General features: G+C 41.6%; 1 protein-coding gene across 5 annotated transcripts in view; it reads left to right on the top strand.

Annotated features, from left to right (window-relative positions):
* The window catches only part of TMCC3 (transmembrane and coiled-coil domain family 3), a 272,744-nt gene that overhangs the window by 188,987 nt on the left and 63,485 nt on the right, over window positions 1–20,272 (top strand). For 2 of the 5 annotated variants that reach the window (XM_043446697.1, XM_043446695.1), the window contains exon 1: window positions 16,995–17,323. The exons of the other annotated variants lie outside the window; for them this stretch is intronic. Coding sequence is in view for 1 of the 2 variants with exons in the window: in XM_043446695.1 (XP_043302630.1) it covers window positions 17,246–17,323 (78 nt within the window). In the remaining variant the exon portion in view is untranslated. Of the gene's footprint in view, window positions 1–16,994; window positions 17,324–20,272 lie in introns of those variants that run through there. 5 annotated transcript variants of the gene reach the window in all.

A 20,272-nucleotide genomic window follows, 5' to 3' on the forward strand; every position in this document is an offset into this window, starting at 1 on the left:
CTTTCGAGCAGGAAATAAACTCATGTGGGAGATGATCTGAGCACATGCGATATTGATAGGCAACATGTTTGAAACATTTGTTTCTTTTCAAGCCTGGTTTTGGGGTTTTTGCCTCCCTGGAAGTCAGGGAAGAAATTCCACCACTTGCTCAGAACTGCAGAAAGTGTAAGCAAGCCCTGCGACACGCAGATCGCACTGCCTCTGCCCTGAGTGTCTGATGCATGGGGTTACACCGACAGTAACTGGCTTAGATCTGGGTGAGTGAGGGTCACACTGAGCTTCGCCTCGGTGAAACAACCCAGGTGGGGGTGAGTCAAGAGGCGCTGTTCAATAGAGTGGAGCGCTGTCACTATGCAGTTGGACTTGGCTCCAGCTTTATGGAGTTAACTTCAAAGAAGTTCTTAGAAGTACTTTGCACAGTGACTGAGTCCCTCCATGGATTTAGTGGCCTCTACCGCAGTTCTGAAATTTTGACCTTCATAAAGCCGCAGTGACTTCTGGCTTGGTTCAGTACATTAAAGAAGAAAAAATGTGTTTTATGTACCCTGTTGTGTGGGCATCTTTAAAATAAGTCCTTAAAAGTACTCATTTCTGTTCCTTTCTATTACCATTGGGTAGGAGCGGTGTGTTCACTGTGTGTAATTTATGTGGTGCATAGTCCACTTGGAAATCTCAATGAATCATCAGTAGTAGAAAATATGACATAATTTTCAGAGATGAGTTGCACCTGAGTTTTTTTATTTTGGTGTGAGAATCTAGTGCAGTTTTCCTTTTCTCCATGTGAACTACCAGTATTTTCCTTTCCCCACTGATTTATAATGCTGTCTCTGTCATAGATTATGCTACTAAATATGCTTGAGTCTATTTCTGAGCCCTCTCTATTGGTCTTATTCCTGGTCATGGTAACTGATCAGTTTCTGTTTCATTTATCAATTAATTTAGAGGAACTTGTCATTTAGTTGATATTGCATCTTTCCTTCCATGAGCATAGAATTCCTCATTATTAGCTTTAGGCTTTCTTTCATAGAACAATTAACTTAAAAAAAAAAAAAAAAAAAAACAACTTGTATACACTGTATTCAAGTTCCCAAACATTTATGAAAGGATTTCCATTGTAAGAACCACAGTGGGCGGTGGCAATGAGCAAGTTAGTCCTCCTATTTCAAAATGATTACAGTCTAGTAGAGAGGGTGTGGTAGATATGCACAGTTTATTTAATATAAATTAGACTGTCAGGAATTCCCTGGCAGTCCAGTGGTTAAGGCTTCATACTTTCACCACCTAAGGCTTGAGTTCAATCCCTGATAGGGAAACTTAAATCCTGCAAGCCGCCTGATGTGGTCAATAACAATATTAGACTATCATAAATATGGTACTGAAGTTATACATAACATGCTAGCAGGGAAGGAAGATTAATTTTGACCTGAGAGATCATTTGAGGAGAGATATGCATAAATAATAGTATGTTTATATTTGTCTCATATATTCTGTAATGAGATTTAGAGAATACTTAGAGATTTAGAGAAGATTTAGAGATTTGGAGATTTAGAAAACACAGTCAACCTCTGTGTTTTCATATTTTGGCAACTAAATAAAAGTGGCCTTTGTTGTTTATGTTAACATGTTGTCAGTACCAAAAATATTAATGAATATTTTACATTTGGGGGTGCTCAATCCTCAAAATGTAACTTAATTAAAATTAAATAAAATAAAAAATTCAGTTCCTCAGTCCCAGTAGACACATTTCAAGTACTCACAGGCCACATATGGCTAGTGTCTGTTGTGTTGGACACTGCAGCACTAGACAATAATTTATTATTATGCAGTTAATCTTTATCTCAATGAGGGAAAATATTTAAAACACAATAATTTAAGTAGGTGCTTGTGCACTGGAATTTTATGAATAATATACATTCTAATTGATAACCTGTATTCTAATGGTTTATATCTAAGACATTATGCCATTTTTGAATTGACAAAATGTAATTCCATTTGTAAAAGGATCAGATGGAACTAATCAAGCTTGGGAAAAACTTCATCTCGGTAGAGCTGTGTCTAGAGAATAGTTTTACAATTATGAGTGTCAGGAGGTCACAGTGATACTTATGGATTTTCTTCTTCTTTGGGAGCAGAAATTCCAAATCAAGCTTTATATTTGGTCTTTTATCATATGTTTGTTTGTTTTTCCTCTTATTACCTGCAGGAGTCCCTTTTCACGGTTGAAAGGGTGATTATTGTTTTTAGCTCCAAATGACCAAACCCTGTTGCATTTTTGGTGACTTATGATAATTCATGTGTGTGTGTGTGTGTGTGTGTGTGTGTGTGCGCGTGTTAAGTGCATGTTCATGCTCATAAGCAGCGGTGGCTACCAGCTGGGTACCCTGCATGATGCTTTGTTAGCTATTTTAAATCTTGTGCCTAGGGTAGCAGTTTTTTCTTTTGTGAAAGACATTCCTTCAATGGAATGTCAGAAATACTGGCTGGGAGTGCATCAACCACAGCTGATCTGGCAAGAAGCAATGAGAAATAATGGAACTGTAGAATACCTTTCAACGATGTCAGCTAGGATGGTGAGTATTTTTAAATACTGGTAGGAAATTTAACCTTCCCTTCCACAGTGATCTGAGAATTGAGTTCTCATTTTGCATTTTGAAATGAAAAACTGGAAAGCTAAAAGTGCTTGGAAATGATTAAAAAAAAAAGAAGAAGAAGAAGAAGAAGATTTACAAGGAGCCTTTAGATAAGGTCCTAATGATGTAATTTTGAATTTCAAAAGCCCTGCTCATCTTCTTTCTTCAAGGAAAGAACAGGAAACAAGAAGCTTAGAAAATAGAAATCATCTTCATGGGGCTATTAGCAATGCTGCTGTTCATTAAACTCTTCAAGAAATGCAGGAAAAGATCAAGCGGGAGGTGGGGAGCAAGTTCATATGAGCTGAGTGTTAAGTGAGGCGCCAGGCATCAGTGGAGTTTCCAGATGCCTTGAGGTTCTTCCTCGTTCCTTCTCTTAGTGACGCCAATATAGATTGGTTAAGAGACAGTTACTGGGTGCGGTGTTAATGGGTGCAGTTATCCCCATTCTACAGGTGAGGAAACTGGGGCCTAGAAAGATTAAATAAATTGGCTAAGAATATATACCTAAGTGGGCTTTGATATCAAATAGGCCTGGAATTTGGACTTCACTTTTGCCACTTATTAGCTGAATACCCTTGGTCAGATAACTTATTTAGAGACCCAGTTGCCACTCAGCAAAATGAAAAAAATAATAGCATGTACTATCACAGAGATGCGGGCAGGGAAGGGGTTTGGCATAATTCAGAGTTGGTGCATTTAAAATTCCAGTGCAGATGGAGTAGGCTGCTTCTACTCTATATTATCCAAAAGACGATAATAACTATCATCTTTTGCTGACTCTGTACAGAGCACTGGACAGATGCCATAGGAAGACACAAAAGTAATAGAGGAAGATTTTTTTCCTTACTCTTCAGTAGCAAAATGTTTCAGGGCTTCTGCTAATCATTTTGCTCTGAACATTTGGGGTAGGTCAGGGAGAATTAGCATTTATGATACTTTATACTGGGCATTTTGTTTGACTCTCGGTCAATCAGTTTGGCTGCCTACAACCAAAAAGCCATACTTTGTAAAAATTAGTTAAGATAATGAGAAATAGGCTCTAGTTAGCTTTTTCATGCGTTTGATTTTCAGCAACAGATGACAGACATTAATCGGAAAATGTAATTCTCAAATACAACTTCTACAATTTACCCATTTGTAGTACCCAATTTCCTGCTGGGGACTCTTAACCACATTGAACATCCTTGTCTTTCTGTTCTGGTTGACTAGTCTCCTCTAGGAAAGGGGTCCCCAACTTCCAGGCTGATGCCTCCTGTCAGATCAGCAATGGCACGGGATTAGAAATAAAGTGCACAACAAATGGAATGTACTTGAATCATTCCAAAACCATCCCCCTAACTTCTGGTCCATGGGAAAATCGTCTCCCATGAAATCACGAAATCAGTCCCTGGTGCCCAAAAGTTTGGGGACCACTGCTCTAGGATACATACTGGTGAGTGGAGAGGTTGACTCATAGGAGAGGCATGGCCTCAACTTTATGAGATAATGCCAGATGGTGCTTCAGAGGGGTTGTACCTGTTTATGTTCCCACCTCCAACGTGTAAGAGTTCCTGCTGCTCCAGGTCACTGCCAGCACTAAACTAGAATACTTTAAAATTTTTTGTCAATCTGACAAATTAGGGTTATCCTGATTTTTTGTATAGTATTATTACATAAGCATTTCCCCATATGATTACATATTCTTCCTAAGTATAAGTTGCAATAAGTATACTCTCTTTTTGTAGAACTATCATAATTTGTATCATTAACCTTTTATCTTTATAAACAATAAACAACTGTTTCACAAACAATCCTTTAGATTGCTCCGAACTTTGCAGAATGATAAAACACTGTGATGGGCAGTCTTCGTCTATAAAACTTTTCCTGTGTTGTATTACTTTTTTTAAGATAGAGTCCTAGAAGTGGAATTATTTGGTCAAAGTGTACAAGCAAAAAAAAAAAAAAAAAACACCCAACTCTGTGTTATGTGGGAGCAGGTACCTTGAAGACGAAGGGAATCAAAGGTTAGTGTGACGAGAAGTTGACCTTTCTTGGTCCAGAGCTTGGCCACAGGCTCCTACTTTCTTAGTTCTGTTACAAAATTCGTTAAGATAAGATATGACATTGGAGTGCACCCTCTCCTTAATAGGATACTTTCCAGGATAAGGCCAGTTGTTGAAGTCTTACTGATCAGAAGAAAAATGTGTCATGTGAAGGCAGATTTTAGGTTTTGTTTTGTTTTCTGTAGACATTTATTGAGCCATCATTTGGAAATGTTTTTCACATATTGTCTTTTAATCCTTAGCAATAATGAGGTAGTTTCTTTTATCATTCTCAGCTTACAGATGAGAGAGCCAAGGCCTTATAGCTAAGGAGGTAGTAGCATCAAGATTAGAATCCAGGCAGTGTTTCTCTCCAGTGTGTGTGGTCCTGCCTCCCTGCAACAGGAGAACGTTTCTACTTAAATGTTTATCTGACTGATAGAAGCAACAGATGCTGTCAGAATTCAGAGACGGGATATGTGAGTGTGAACTGGGGTGGACAAGGAAGGCTTCAGCAAGCAGCATCCTCCCTTTTGGTTGGACTGGGACTTGTTTAGACGTCACATCAGATTTCTCTGGCAGTTTCATCTCCCACCATCCTTATCTTGCAAAGTGAATTGATAAAGTGCAAAGTGAATTCACAGACACTGTGTTCCTGAAGTGAAGCTAGCTCAGCCTTCGGGCTCAGTATGTGTTTGATGAGAAAGAATTCTCCTTGGCTGGTCATGCATAGCGTGAAGTCAGCTAGAGATCAGAACACTGCTGCCTGTGTGGTGAAGGGAAGTAGGAACCTTGAGCGTCACGACTCTAGTTAAAGACTTAACCAAAAGGAACACGTTGTGCCGAGTACAAAGTAAGGCATTTTCATCTAGGTTTGTTTTCTGTCATTGTTGTGGCTTCTGGGAAACTGCAGGAGCAGACAGCCAAGAGTCATAAACGGTGATCAGACAATGCAACCCTTTCCTAGTAAATGGGAGGTCAAGAGGTTAAAAAAAACATAGCACTCATGTTATCATGTGTGTGTTACAGAATGTAATTCAGAGACTCAAACCAATATGGGAACTCCTCAGCAGAACAGTGAAATTCTCTATTCAACGTAGAGAATATGAATTTTTCCATTTTACTGAAAATGTTGTTGTTCAGTCACTAAGTCATGTCCAGCTCTTTGTAACCCCGAGGACTGCAGCACACCAGGCTTCCCTGTCCTTCACTGTTTCTTGGAGTTTGCTCAAACTCATGTCCCTTGAGTCGATGATGCCAACCAACCAGGAACTCACTATGTAATGAGTTTTTTGAACCAGAACCAAATCTATAAACTGTGTTGTACTCTTCCAACCAAATCAGGACTTAATTGTCAGTCATTTATTCAAACAAAAACATAGAATGACTGCTTCTCTGTTAAAATGCTGAGCACTGGGCTGGCTCAGGATAAAGGACTAGCCCCTGGCCTCAAAGTCTTCAGAGTTGACTAGAGCTTCAGACACAGTGTCACTGCAGCTAGGGGCTGCTGGTGGTGATCTCATTTGTGGACACCACCTATGGTCTGGCCCTTACTTGCTGATCTCTACAGCTGGTCCCCTCCTGTGCTGTGCTAAGGGGCCAGAACCTGGAGGGAGCAGAAAACATGTTTTCTGCTCTGTGGACCGCTCCTCCAGAGAAAAAATTCTCTCTACCACCTGCTCCCACTTGCTGTGTTGTTCCCCCTTCCCCAAACCCAGAGATTTTCCTGTGAAAACTATCCCAATTGCATCTACATTTAAAATACATTTTATTTTATTTATTTTTAAAATTATGTGTTTTTGATTGTGCTGGGTCCTTGTTGCCGCTCATGGACTTTCTCCAGTTGGGGTGAGCCGAGGCCACTCTTTGTCGCAGTGCATCATGGCAGCTTTTCTTGTTGCGTGGGCACAGGTGCTAGGCGCGCACAGGCTCAGTAGTTGTGGCACATGGGCTTAGTTGCTCTGGGGCATGTGGGATCTTCCTGGACCAGGAATCAAACCCTGCATTGGCAGGCAGATTCTTACCCATTGTACCACTAGGGAAGTCCTAAAATGCGTTTTACATTAACATTTTAATTTTGAGATAATTATACAGTCACCTGTAGCGATAGGAATATTACAGAGAGATCCCAGGTACCTTTTACCTAGTTTCCTCAAAAGTAACATCTTTTGTAGAATTAGTACTACAAATAACATGGTAGCATTGAAACAATTCACAACTTTAATCAGATTTTTTTTCAGTTTTGCTTGTGTAATTGATCCTTGAACAACACAGATTTGAGCTGCGTGGGTCGACTAATACACAGATTTTTTTTTTTCAGTGAACACATTCCATACTATACCTGCAGTTGGTTAAATCCGAACTATGGATATTGAGGGTTGACTACGGGAGCATCTGTGGGTTTTGGTATCTTCAGTGGGTCCCGGAACCAGTGCCCCATGGATATTGAGGGACAATTCTGTGTGTGCATGTGTGTTTAGTTCTCTGCAGTTTTATCACATGAATGAGTACTGTCTGCCACTACAGTCAAGATACAGAAGACTTCCATCATCACAGGATCCCTCGTGTTGCCCTTCAATCACTCTATTCACCTCCTCCTGCATCCCCCTTCCTCCCCACCCAGTTCCTAATCCTTGGCAATCACCAGTCTTGTTTCCATTTCTATGACTTTGTCATTTCAAGAACACTACATGAATGAAATCATCATGTGGTATATAGCCTTTGGAAGATTAGCTTTTCTCATTCAGCATAATTCCCTCAGCACTCACCCAAGTTGTTATATATCATTGGTGTGTACCATTTTCTTGCTAAGTAGTATTTCATAGTATGGATGTCCCCCAGTTTGTTGAACCATTTATCTGCTGAAGGCCATCCGGGCCGTTTCTAGTTTGGGGCTTTTATGAATAAAGCTACTCTGAGCATTTTTGTGTAGGTTTTGATGTGAACATATGTTTTCTTCTCCCTGGGATAAATGACTTAAGAGTGTAATTGCTGAGTCATATGGTATTTGCATATTTAGTTTTATAGAAAAATGCCAAATTATTTTCCAGAGAGATTGTACCATTTTACATTCGTGCCAGAAGTGTATGAATTATTTAGTTTCTCCATATCCTTGCCAGAATTTAGTGCTCTCACCATTTTTTATTATTACCAATCTGATAGGTTCTCATAGGTATGTCATGATGTCTCAATTGAGGTTTTAATTTGCATTTCCCTAATGGCTGATAACACTGAACCTCTCTTCTTGTGTGACCTGCTATCTGTATATCTTCCTTGATGAAATATCTATTCATGTCTTTTGCCCATTTTTCAGTTCAGTTCAGTTCAGTTTAGTTTAATCACTCAGTCCTGTGTGACTCTTTGTGACCCCATGAACTGCAGCACGCCAGGCTTCCCTGTCCGTCACCAGCTCCCAGAGCTTGCTGAAACTCATGTCCATCGAGTCGGTGATGCCATCTAACCATCCCATCCTCTGTCATCTCCTGCCCTCAATCCCTCCCAGCATCAGGGTCTTTTCCAAGGAGTCAGCTCTTCACATCAGGTGGCCAAAGTATTGGAGGCTCAGCTTCAGCATCAGTCCTTCCAATGAACACCCAGGACTGATCTCCTTTAGGATGGACTGGTTGGATCTCCTTGCAGTCCAAGGGACTCTCAAGAGTCTTCTCCAACACCACAGTTCAAAAGCATCAATTCTTTGGCTCTCATCTTTCTTTTTGGTCCAACTCTCACATCCATACATGACTACTAGAAAAACCATAGCTTTGACTAGACAGACCTTTGTTGGCAAAGTAATGTCTATGCTTTTTAATATGCTGTCTAGGTTGGTCATAGCTTTTCTTCCAAGGAGCAAGCGTCTTTTAATTTCATGGCTGCAGTCACCATCTGCAGTGATTTTGGAGTCAAAGAAAATAAAGTTTCTCACTGTTTCCATTGTTTCCCCATCTATTTGCCATGAAGTGATGGGACCAGATGCCATGATCTTAGTATTTTGAATGTTGAGTTTTAAGCCAGAGTTTTTACTCTCCTCTTTCACTTTCATCAAGAGGCTCTTTACAGTCTCTCTTCACTTTCTGCCATAAGGGTGGTGTCATCTGCATATCTGAGATTACTAATATTTCTCCCTGCAATCTTACTTCCAGTTTGTGTTTCATCCAGCCCAGCATTTCGCATGATGTACTCTGCATAGAAGGTAAATAAACAGGGTGGCAATATACAGCCTTGACATACTCCTTTCCCAATTTGGAACCAGTCTGTTGTTCCATGTCTGGTTCTCACTGTTGCTTCTTGACCCACATACAGATTTCTCAGGAGGCAGGAAAGGTGCTCTGGTATTCCCATCTCTTGAAGAATTTTCCACAGTTTGTTGAGATCCACAGAATCAAAGGCTTTAGTGTATTCAATGAAGCAGAAATAGGTGCTTTCCTGGAATTCTCTTGCTTTTTCTATGATCCAACGGATGCTGGCAATTTGACTTCTGGTTCCTCTGCCTTGTTTAAATCCAGTTGGGTTGTTTATTGTTTTTACCGCTGAGTTTTGAGAGTTCTTTATATATTATGGATACTAATCCAACTAATTTGTTGCATTTGTGGTTTTGCAAATATTTCTTCCCATCTGTATTCTGTCCTTTCATCTTCTTAACAAGGTTTTTACAAAACGAAAGTTTTTCATTTTGATGAGATAAAATGCATTTTTGTACTTCTTAATGTAGCTTCATATCTTCAGGGAAGATAAATGTTAGGGATCAGTTTCTTAAACACTTGAAGTCTCCATGTAGAATCCTCTTTTAAGATTCATTGCTCTTAGCAGTGAAGACACGGACATAGACACGGACACATGACTGATGGACAAGAGTGAGGGAGAAGAGGGAGAGGGCAAGATGAATGGAAAGAGTAGCATGGATGCATATACACTAACATATGTGAATAGATAGCCAATGAGAATTTACTGGGGAACTCAAAATGGGGCTCTGTAATACCATAGAGGGGTGAGAATGGGCCAGAGGTGGGAGGGAGATCCAAGAGGGAGAGGACATATGTACACCCATGGCTAATTCATGTTGATGTATGCCAGAAATCAAACTAACGTTGTAAAGCAATCATCAGTCAATTAAAAAATTTAAAAAAGATTCATTGCTCTTGAGAAATCAGTGGCATGAAATTGTTAAATTAAAAAAAAAAAAAAAAGGAAACTTAGAAGGCAAGTTCACAAGCCTGCAAAGTTTGAATCTTTTTACTTTCCTGTTTTTATCAAAATCTTGCCAAGTGGAAGTTATGGGTTTCTGTGCCAGATGATTGCTAATGCTAAATAAATAGCAGCAATTGTTTTCTTACAGTTATATAGAACATGCTATCTTGAAAATTAAATATAAACATTAAGAGTAGTCATTTCCAGTTGGCTGTAAATCAGGTGGTTAAAATTAGAGATTAATATTTGTATCAGCCCTGGAAGCTTCTGGTCTGGGGTATAAACAACTTATATGTTTATATTTTTTATATATATCAGCATGCATTCACCTTAAGCTATTTGAATAAATTTTAAAAATCTGATTTATTCTTCTCTTTCCACTCTCCTTAAATCCTTAGGAGAAAAGCTTGCTGTACGTTTTGTCTTACATATTTTCCCTGGAGAAGGAAACTTCCCTCTACTATTAAATAAAAATATTATGTGAAAGGAAATACATTTTCCTTTACTTTATAAGAGGCTTACATTTTCATCTTTAAAGTCACACTTTCCTTTATGTTTATTTCCTTCTCCCTGCTATAGTGACACGAAGCCTAACATACCTAAGGAATTGAGTTTCACCAGCAGACGACTTTTTCCCTTTGCCCCACCACTGTACCAAGGATATAACTATCTTTGCATTCATAGTAACCTTTTTTTTTTTTTTTTGCAGTCTGTCTCCCTGTCTAAATGGGATAGCCTTTCAGGATTGGACCATGTCTTCCTCTTAAAAAAAAAAAAAATTATTATTTATTTTTTTGGCTATGCTGGGTCTTTCTTGCTGCACACCGTCTTTCTCCAGTTGCAGCGAGTGGGGGCTACTCTCTAGTTATGGTGTGCGGGCTCTCACTGCAGTGGCTTCTCTTATCGTGGAGCACAGGTTCTAGGTGCGTGGGCTCAGTAGTTGTGCACGACTTTAGTTGCCACCTAGCATATATGTTCTTAGTTCCTGGACCAAGGATCGAACTTGTGTCCCCTGCATTGACAGGCAGATACTTAACCACTGGACCACCAGGGTCGTCCCTCTTATTCATTTTTATATCCTCAGCACCAGGAACAGAGCCCATCACATCAAAGAGGCTAACAAGCAATCGCAGAGTTCACAAATTTCAGTAACTACTTAGTGTGTGAAAATTAGTAACACTCATTGTTCAGCACATTTTCCTCCTTATAATATTGTTCATTCCAACCCCTGGAGGGCAAAAGCTACCTTCTGCTTACCTCTTACTCATTTTTAAAACCCTAGTGCTGGGAAAATAACTAGGCATTTGATAAATGTTGCATCTGTCCATTCACTCAGCAAGTATGCATTGAATACGAGATGCTATGTTAGCAACCAAGACTTCACACACCTACCTAGAAGGCATCATCTTTTCCTTCTGGTAACCTATAATCTAGTTGGGGGAGGTCACATGCAAAACACCACACAAAATATTTAAATAACGTGATAAGATAACTTTTGTGCTCAAACAAGAGGTATAGACTACAATTAGTTCAAGAGTCTAGGAGGTCATCTGGCATGGACTGACCAAGGAAGGTTCAATCAGTGGCCTGATAAAAACTGTGTCCCCACTGGAATTCTCTGCTCACTCTTCTTCTGTGTCGTCCTTAGTTCCTGCTTTCTCTTGAAATGCCACCCTTCTCACTGTCTTCTGTCTACCCAGACCCAGCGTTAAATGTATTAGGGTTTTAAAAACTGGTTCAAGTAAAAAGAGAAATAACCAGAAAGGAAGGGAGGATCTAGCCACATTTGATGTGGTGGATCGTCTGCCTCGATGGCATCCAACGGTTCTCCCATCCCTGTATGTATGTACTATTCCAGTCACGAGTGGATGCTACTGCTCCTCCCCTTGAGCCTGGTCTGGGCTTTTGACTCATTCTAACCAATAGAATGTGACAGAAGTGCTGCTCTGCCAACTCTAGGCTAGCCCTTAAGAGGTTTGGCATCATTTATTTTTGATCTCTTGAAAACCACTCACCATGTAAATAAGTCCAGCTATCCCATAGAGAGAGGGGAGCCCTGGAAGAAGGGAGACTATGAAATATAAGAATATTTTGTTTAAATATATAAACATATACAAATTGAGACAGAGGCCTGGCCAGCCCCAGGTATTCCAGACACCTCCATTCCTCTTGGTGCTGACAGGTGAGTGAAGCCATCTTGGATACTCCAGCTCCAGCCAGTATCACAAGGAGCAGAGAAAAGCCAAACTCTGCAGACTTGCTCAAAATGCAGGCTCATAAGCAAATGAATGGGAGCTGTTGTAAGCCAATGTATCTTAGGGTGAAGTGTCATGTGGCAGTAGATAGTGGGAAAGCTAGATTCAGTGCTCCAACAATTCAGCAATGAGTCTTTCTCCTTTCATGGCTGTTATCCCTGGGGGAGGAAGTTGTCTTTGATGCCTACCACATACAGCAGGAATGCCCACCATGGCAACAGACTTATATTCTACCGGCTGAACCTGGTGCCAACCTGATGGGCTCAGCTCTTTCCCAGCAGTTACAGCAGAAGTCTCAGGGGAGACTCTGATTGGCTCTGACTGGGTCACAAGCCTCTTTCTGCACAAGTTGAAGCAACTCTGATTGGCCAAGTCTGGATCACGTGCCTCTTCCTGGTGCCAGAGGTCCGGGGTGGTCAGTCTCACCTAAATTACTTGAATTGAGGGTGGGGTTTGAGAATAAGAGGTTGGATCCTGGGGCAGGCAGGAACAACAAATATGTACTATGAGAATCGAGTACAATCCTGTCTCTTTTATGAAGCCTCTTCTCACTATTTTACACTATTATGGCTCGAATGACCTGGTTTGCTGCTTTCCTGCTGAGAACATGCTGCGTTATTGTGCCTTACACCTTGGAAGTAAATTCTTAGTTTACACCCTAGATTTTGTACCTTTATCTTCCGTATTGTTCTGATTGCATTTGCTACTTTAAAGGTGCAATTTTTAAAAAATTTTAATTACCTTTTGCAGAGAGAGGCTTTTGGAGGCTTTTATCAGAGGCACAGATAATTCTTACTTTGAAGAAAAGATGTGTGTGTTCTCTCTCTCTCTCTCCCCCTGAGTCTGACAAAACCTGCATTGCCTGCAAAAGAAGGCACATGGTCTATTTTCCCCATGGGTCCTAATTCCAAATAAGAGAGCCAATGGTGATCCACACGGCTTGTTTTCTTTCTTTTCTGGGGAGCTTGCTCTTGTGCTATTTAATTTGGGCTTTTAAAAACATTATTTTGTATGAGTGCCCAGTAGAGCAGCTTTTGGGCAACTGGCTTATGAAATAAATCAAAATGATCTAAAAAAGAACATCCTCTGTTAATTGAAATTGAAGTGAGCCTAATATAGTTTTAATTCATTCTTTTTCTGGAGGATCAGCGTTTCCTTCCAGAATGGAGTTCTTCTAAGCAACACCAAGACAGTAATAGAAATGGAAAATAGCTGCCTGCTGTCACACTAACCAAAGCCCAACCTTGGCTTTTCAGAGACCTTACTTAGGTCTGGCCTCTCTAAAGTTACACACAGATACAGTTATACACACATGTACACGCATACACCTGATCAATATAATTTTTACAGTCCTAGGTACCTGAAAAAATGAGGCATCAGGCAAATGAGGGGGAAAAACCCAGAGACAGACTCTTACAGATTTCAGAATGGATCTTTATAAGATTACATTGGCATAAAGACAATAATAACAGACTGTCTTGCCTTTATATCAAGATTTATACTTGTAAAGTGTTACTCAATTCAGTTCAGTCGCTCAGTCATGTCTGACTCTTTGCAACCCCATGAACCGCAGCACGCCAGGCCTCCCTGTCCGTCACCAACTCCCGGAGTCTACCCAAACCCATGTCCATTGAGTCGGTGATGCCATCCAACCATCTCATCCTGTCATCCCCTTCTCCTCCTGCCTTCAATCTTCCCCAGCATCAGGGTCTTTTCCAATGAGTCAGCTCTTCGCATCAGGTGGCCAAAGTATTGGAGTTTCAGCTTCAACATCAGTCCTTCCAATGAACACCCAGGACTGATCTCCTTTTGGATGGATTGTTTGGATCTCCTTTCTGTCCAAGGGACTCTCAAGAGTCTTCTCCAACACCACAGTTCAAAAGCATCAATTCTTCTGCACTCATTAGATTTGTGTATATGAGTAGATACTCCACTGTTGACTTAAATCCAGGATTAAGGATGCCATCATCACAGCTGTCTTTTGAGTCTTTGTTATCTTTAGAATTTTAAATTATTATGAAATATTGTGTATATGTGTAGGCATGAAAACATATCTATTATACCAATAGCCATTGAGTAAATATGGCATTATTTATAATCTTGTTTCCCTTTCTTCTTGAATCCTTCTTTATCTCTGCACTAGAGGTAAATACTCTCCTGAAATTTGTGTACATCATGCTCTTAACTTTTCTTAATAGCTTAGCTATATATCTTTGTTCTCCTAAAAATGCCATTTATTCTTCCTATTTAAACTTTACTTAAATAGAATCTCAACAGGCAATTTTATGTGGTTTGCTCTTTTTTGTTTCTCAGTACTGTTGATGAAATTCATCTATATTGATTATTTTTAGCTCATTTTGTTTGTGGCTTATCTTTTCACTTTATTATTTTTTTTCATGAGCAGAAAATTTAAAACAGTGTAGTTGAATCTTTATGGTTTATGTTTTTTGTGAACTACTTTTTATGACTTGAGATCGGAATGATATTTTTCCACTTTCTTTCAGCAGTTTTAAAAATTGTATTTTCTCCTTTAGGTCTTTAATCTATCTGATACTGATTTTGGGGTATGCCTTGAGGTAGGGATCAGTTTTTTTTTTTCCTTCCAAGTGAAAAGGCAGAGCATTTGCTTAGAAAATTTCAGATATTCCCGTCTTTCTCAGAATTAAACTCGAAGTTCTTAAAATGGTCTAAATTACCTTATACAACCTGGTCCTTTGAAATGTTTCTGATTTCATCTACTGTTGTTCCAGGCAACACTGGCCTCCTTGCTCTTTCTGAACACTCCCAAATGTTCCTGCTTTGGGGACTTTATATTAATACTTGCTGTTCCTTCCATCAACAGTCTTCAGACATCTATGTGGCTAGCTCCCTTTCTTCCTAGATCTCTTCTCAGATGTTACCTTATCGTGGAGGCCTTCTGTGGCCACCCTAGCTAAGATCATACACACACTCACATTTGAGATCTCTTCTCTGCTTTGGAATAACTCACCTAAAAAACTCTCTATGGGACTGGATTAGTTGTTTCATATATGATGAGTATTTTTAAATGTTGATTTAATTTTTGAATGATTTTAGGACTCTATGGGGTTTTCCATTTCTTCTTAAGTTAGTTTTGATAAATTTGTCCTCTTCATTTAAAAAAATATATATATATTTAGAAATCCATGCCTTTTTTTAGAACTTTTTATTTTATATTGGGGTAAGGCCAATTAACAGTGTTAATGATAGTTTCAGGTAAACAGTGATGGGACTCAGCCATACATGTGTGTGTATCCATTCTCTCCCAAACCCCCCTCCAATAAAATATATGCTTTATTTCACTTTTTAAATAGTCAATATATGCATACAATTCAAGCATTCAAGTTCTAAAAGCATATATGATGAGAAATAAACCTTCATCCATTCCTTCTAGCTACCTAGTTCCCATCTCCTACCATCAGTTTCTTATCTATTTCCCTAGTTTCATGTTAATTCTCCCCCAAATATGCTATGCATATTTACCACATATATATATAGTTTTTATATAAATGGTGGAATACTATATATATATTATTCTGCACATTCCTTTTTTCACTAACCAGATATGTTAGAGATATTTCTGTAGCTATACATTGAGAGCTGCCATTCTATTACAGGTACCTAACACTCTACTGGATGCCTGTATTGTAATTTACTTAATCTCCTTCTGAAGGACATTGACTCAATTTTTGCAGTAGCTTTCTAGCCAGTGTCCCTTACCCATCTTTAATCAGTGCATCTCACAGCTATTAGATATTTCTTCTTCTTTAATTTCCATCCTGATATTGTCTTGTCCCCTTTCAGAAGCCTACAGCAGCTGCCCAATATCCAAGAATAGGGCTGAACTAATTAGCCTTGAAGTAGAGCCCTGCACCACATGGTGGCCGCCTACTTTTTCCATCCAGTCTTTCTGTTCTTGAAGAGACTCCCTAAACTGATGGCTTGAGGTTTTCCAAATGTACCTTTGTTTTTGGGCTTCCCAGGTGGCGCTAGTGGTAAAGAACCCATCTGCCAATGTAGGTAGAGGTAAGAGATGCGGGTTCCATCTATGGGTGGGGAAGATCGCCTGGCGGAAGGCATGGCAACCCACTTCAGTATTCTTGCCTGGAAAATCCCATGGACAGAGGAGCCTGGCAGTCTACAGTCCATAGGGGTTGCCCCGAGTTGGACATGACTTGGCATGCACCTTTGTTTTTATGCTCAGGATTTTTCTTCTGCCTGAACTTCCCTTCCCCCTCAGCCCTTTGAAGGAGAGGATCACAATCCTCCTCCTTCTGGGCTGGTAAGGTCTAACTCTAACTCTTCTCTGGAGCAGCTGCACTTTCAGTATTTCAACTCATTCTCCCACTGGTACACCATCTATAACCAGATGAGGTGTTTTCACGGTCTCCTCTAGACTCCACATTCCTTGTGGGGAGGCACTCTTCACTCGAAATAGGGTATACTAAAATGAAAAGATGTATCTTGATTTTCAAGGAGTTTCCAACATAAAGGTGAGCAAGACTTGCAAAATAAAAATACATAACACTATAGATGGTTGTTTAAGGGGAACTGTAGTCTTTGCTCAGTGGAATCAGAAGAAGAAAAACATGAGCTCTTAAAAAGAAAGAAACGTCAGAAACAAAAAAATAACTCTGATCCCTACCCCAGGGCCTAGCACGATGCCCCATAAGTACATGATGAATAAGAGTTACGTGAAAGGAAGCATTAAAGGCATGCCTCAACATCTTGGCCAAAATCCATCTTTTATCAGGTAAGTCAACAAATAGTGTAGATGCCACTCATCCCTTGAGTGAAAAGAGGGCAATGTGGAAGGAGGTGGAATCAAGTTTAAGCAAGCGAGGGAGGCAGAGCCGAGGCACCTGGAGAGGGTCTCGGGAGGGCGGGGCGCGCAGGGGGCGCGGCGGAGCCGGGGGGCGGAGCCTCTGGCGTCCCTGCCCCGCCTCTCCCCGCCCTCCCCACTCCGCGGCGGCGGCGGCGGCGCAGGGCGGCCGCGCGGGTGTTGGCAGCTGCCGCGGGAGCCCGCACCGCCCCCTGGCCGAGGCTCCCCCGGGCGAGCCCGAGCCGGAGCACGCCGGCAGCTCGCGGCGCGGCGGCACTGGACCCCGGGAAAGTTCCCGGCGCCAGCGCCGAGATGCCGGGCAGCGACACGGCGCTCACCGTGGACCGGACCTACTCCGACCCGGGCCGGCACCAGCACTGCAAGAGAAGGGTGAGGGTGGCGGTCGGTGCGGCGGTGGGGGCGCCCTCCGAGGGGCGAGGCTGGGTGGGCTTGGGCTCCCGCGGGAACGACCTCGCCCTGCGCGTTTCGCCGGCTCCCTCCCTCCCTTCCCTGCGGCTCGGAGCCCGGACTTCCCAGCACCTTTCGGGCTGACGGGGATGGGAAGGGGGGCGTGGGAGCTCGGCCCGCGGTTCCGAGACCTCCGGGGTGGGAGCAGCGCCAAGCCCAGGCCCACCGCCGCTCGTCGGTCCCGGCGCTCCAGGGTCTCCTCGACGACCGGGGCTCCGCCGCCCTCTCCGCCAGGGAGCGCTCGCCGCGCGGGGCCAGACGCGAGGGGATCCCGCCGCCCGCGTCGTCTTGTCCCCGGAGTTCGGCCTCCCGGCTTCCTAAACTCAGGTGCGGCCCCAGCCGTCGGGGCTCTCGGGCTCGGGGCTGTGCGCGGCCGGAGGGCGGACAGGCGGCCGACCCCGCTTCCCGGTTTCCCGCGGCCGCTCCTGCGGGCTCTGCCCCAGTGAAAAGTCAGTCTTGCGCGCTGCCTGTAGAGAGTTTCTAGTCGTGAGGAGCAGGCGCCCTCTCCATTGTTTGCTGTGTAATTTGCTGTTGCTGATTTTGGCTGTGGGCGAAAATAGCTTTTCAGAGTGAGCCGCAGAGACGAGCCTTGTAGTGCTCGAACGGGGAGGGAGGCCTCAGCCTGCGCGCCGGTCCCTCGGGAGAGAGGAAGCCTCACCTGCCCCGGGGATCGCTTTCTCTCTTAGGGCTGTTTGATCGTCCAGGTTGAACACTTGGCTCTCCCCTTGACTGATTGAACTGCCATTTAGAAATGCACCTCCTCTGCCTGGCATTTGTTCGGGCGAGGATTGCCTGAAGGTGTTCTTTGCGCTAACTGCTCTCTTGGACGATCTTAGTCGTTGAGTGCCAGCCTCTCTGCTGAAAGTTCAGGAGGTAGGATCGTGCTCGCATCTGTTAATCAGTTTCACAAAATGATTTAATTTTTTTCGGATTAAGTACATTTAGTGGAGTAATACTTATCTCCAGCATCCAGTCCGCGCTCCGCTCCCCACAAAAGAGTTCTCCCTCTCTTTCTGCACTTCTTAAAAGTTCCATAACAGTTTGTAATGAAAATAACTAGAAACTCCATTTGAAAGAAAATATTGATAATAAAAAATCTTTGGTTACCTAAAGTTAGAAGTTTGTTGAGGGATGGCTGCTGACTAATACTCTGTTAACTGCAAAGGAAGATGAAAGTCTTTTTCTGATGCCTTTGTAATCAGGGGGATGTGTGGTCCATAGTGTTGTAGTTGACGGAAAAGACATTTCAGGTTTGAAAAAAGTGTGGAAGCTGGGTTTCTCTTGTCACAACTGTGATAATCTTTGTGTAAACAACAGGATTAGTAATCTTTGAGGGAGGGATGGCTCATTGTGAACCCATTTAAGCAATTTGGCAAAAGCACACGGAACTTTCCAAAACTCAGCTCTTTTTAGCTTAACTACTGAGATGGAAAGTGGCAAAGCAGATGTGTAAGTCAGCAACAGACTTTATCTCTCCTGTATCTGCTGCTGTTCCATTTCCACACCCATCTTTCCTGTTAAAGTAGGGGAACCATTTGTAAAAAGGGTTTCTTATTTTGTTTAAAATTCTGCTGACCGTGTTAAAGTACTACATTGTTAGCATGGAGACACCTGGTTTTTATATAGACCATATATTAAAACTGAGTTAGACTTATATATACTGATTATTCTATATTAGCTTATATAGGGCAAATGAAATCTGGTAAGGGCTGGACGAAATCAAATTGAGGAAGGCTAGAAATTCAGTGGACAGTGATCACAAGTTCTACAGCAAAGACCTTTACTCAGATGGGGCTGATACAATTTTGATCTGTCCTGAAGGCTGCCGTAAGGCTGCTGGAATGAAGGCCAGGTGGAAGCAATCTTCGGGTGCAGAAAGCATCCCATTAGATGATTTTAACTCCTGTTTTGTGGTACTCATTTGAATGTAGCTATAGAAATGTATTTTCTTTACACTCAGAAAGTATGTGATGCTGAGGAAAACCTCAAGGAATACTGATACTTAATTTCTTGATGTCCCCTTTGCCTTGACAATAAATCATCTAGTATAGGATTCATTTATTTATTTTTTGATGGGAATATAGTTGCTTTACAGTGTTGTGTTAGTCTGCTGTACAGCGAAGTGAATTGACTATATGTTTACCTGCATCCCCTCTCTTTTGGATTTCCTTCCCATTTAGGTCACCAGAAAGCATTGAATAGAGTCCCCTGCACCATACAGTAAGATTCTAATGTGGGTTTTAAAAAGAACCTTTTTGTGGACTTATTTGGTAAATTAGCTCCCCTAAAAACATTATAATGAGAAATGGAGGTGTGCGTGAGGAGTTGATTAACCTTTCAGAGATAAGAAGTTTCCCCCTGGCTAGGGGCTAAGACTCAGTGAGATCAAGTTCTTGTTTACCAAGTGGTCACTTTCTGTGTTCAAAATTGATACCCTGTTGAGAGAGCAGGGAAAATAGACATCTTGCTTGCTGAGCTTGTTTAAGCCTTTGAGACTGGAATAATAATGAGGCAGTGTACTATTTTAACAGTGCACAAGTCTATTTTTACAGCCAGGTGGATTAACCTAAATTCCGTACCCAGCCCCCCTTGGTGAAAATGTAATGTAACTGATAAATTCTGTGATTGTCTCTAAGCTGACAAGTCAGGGTCATTCACATTTTTAAACTTCATCTGCGTAAAACTCAGAAATGGTACATGTTAAAACTCACTGCACATTATATCCCTTGATTTTAAAAGAAAGAGCATACATAATTAGAATCTTACTTTTTTTTTTCATGCCCTAGATAGTTAAAGCCTATTATCTATTTAAGAATCTAGGCAGTCTGCTTTCTATCCAGTAATTGGTTTTTATTAATTATGTCTGAATCA

Source organism: Cervus canadensis, chromosome 25 (assembly GCF_019320065.1).
Source record: "Cervus canadensis isolate Bull #8, Minnesota chromosome 25, ASM1932006v1, whole genome shotgun sequence".
Classification (NCBI taxonomy): domain Eukaryota; kingdom Metazoa; phylum Chordata; class Mammalia; order Artiodactyla; family Cervidae; genus Cervus; species Cervus canadensis.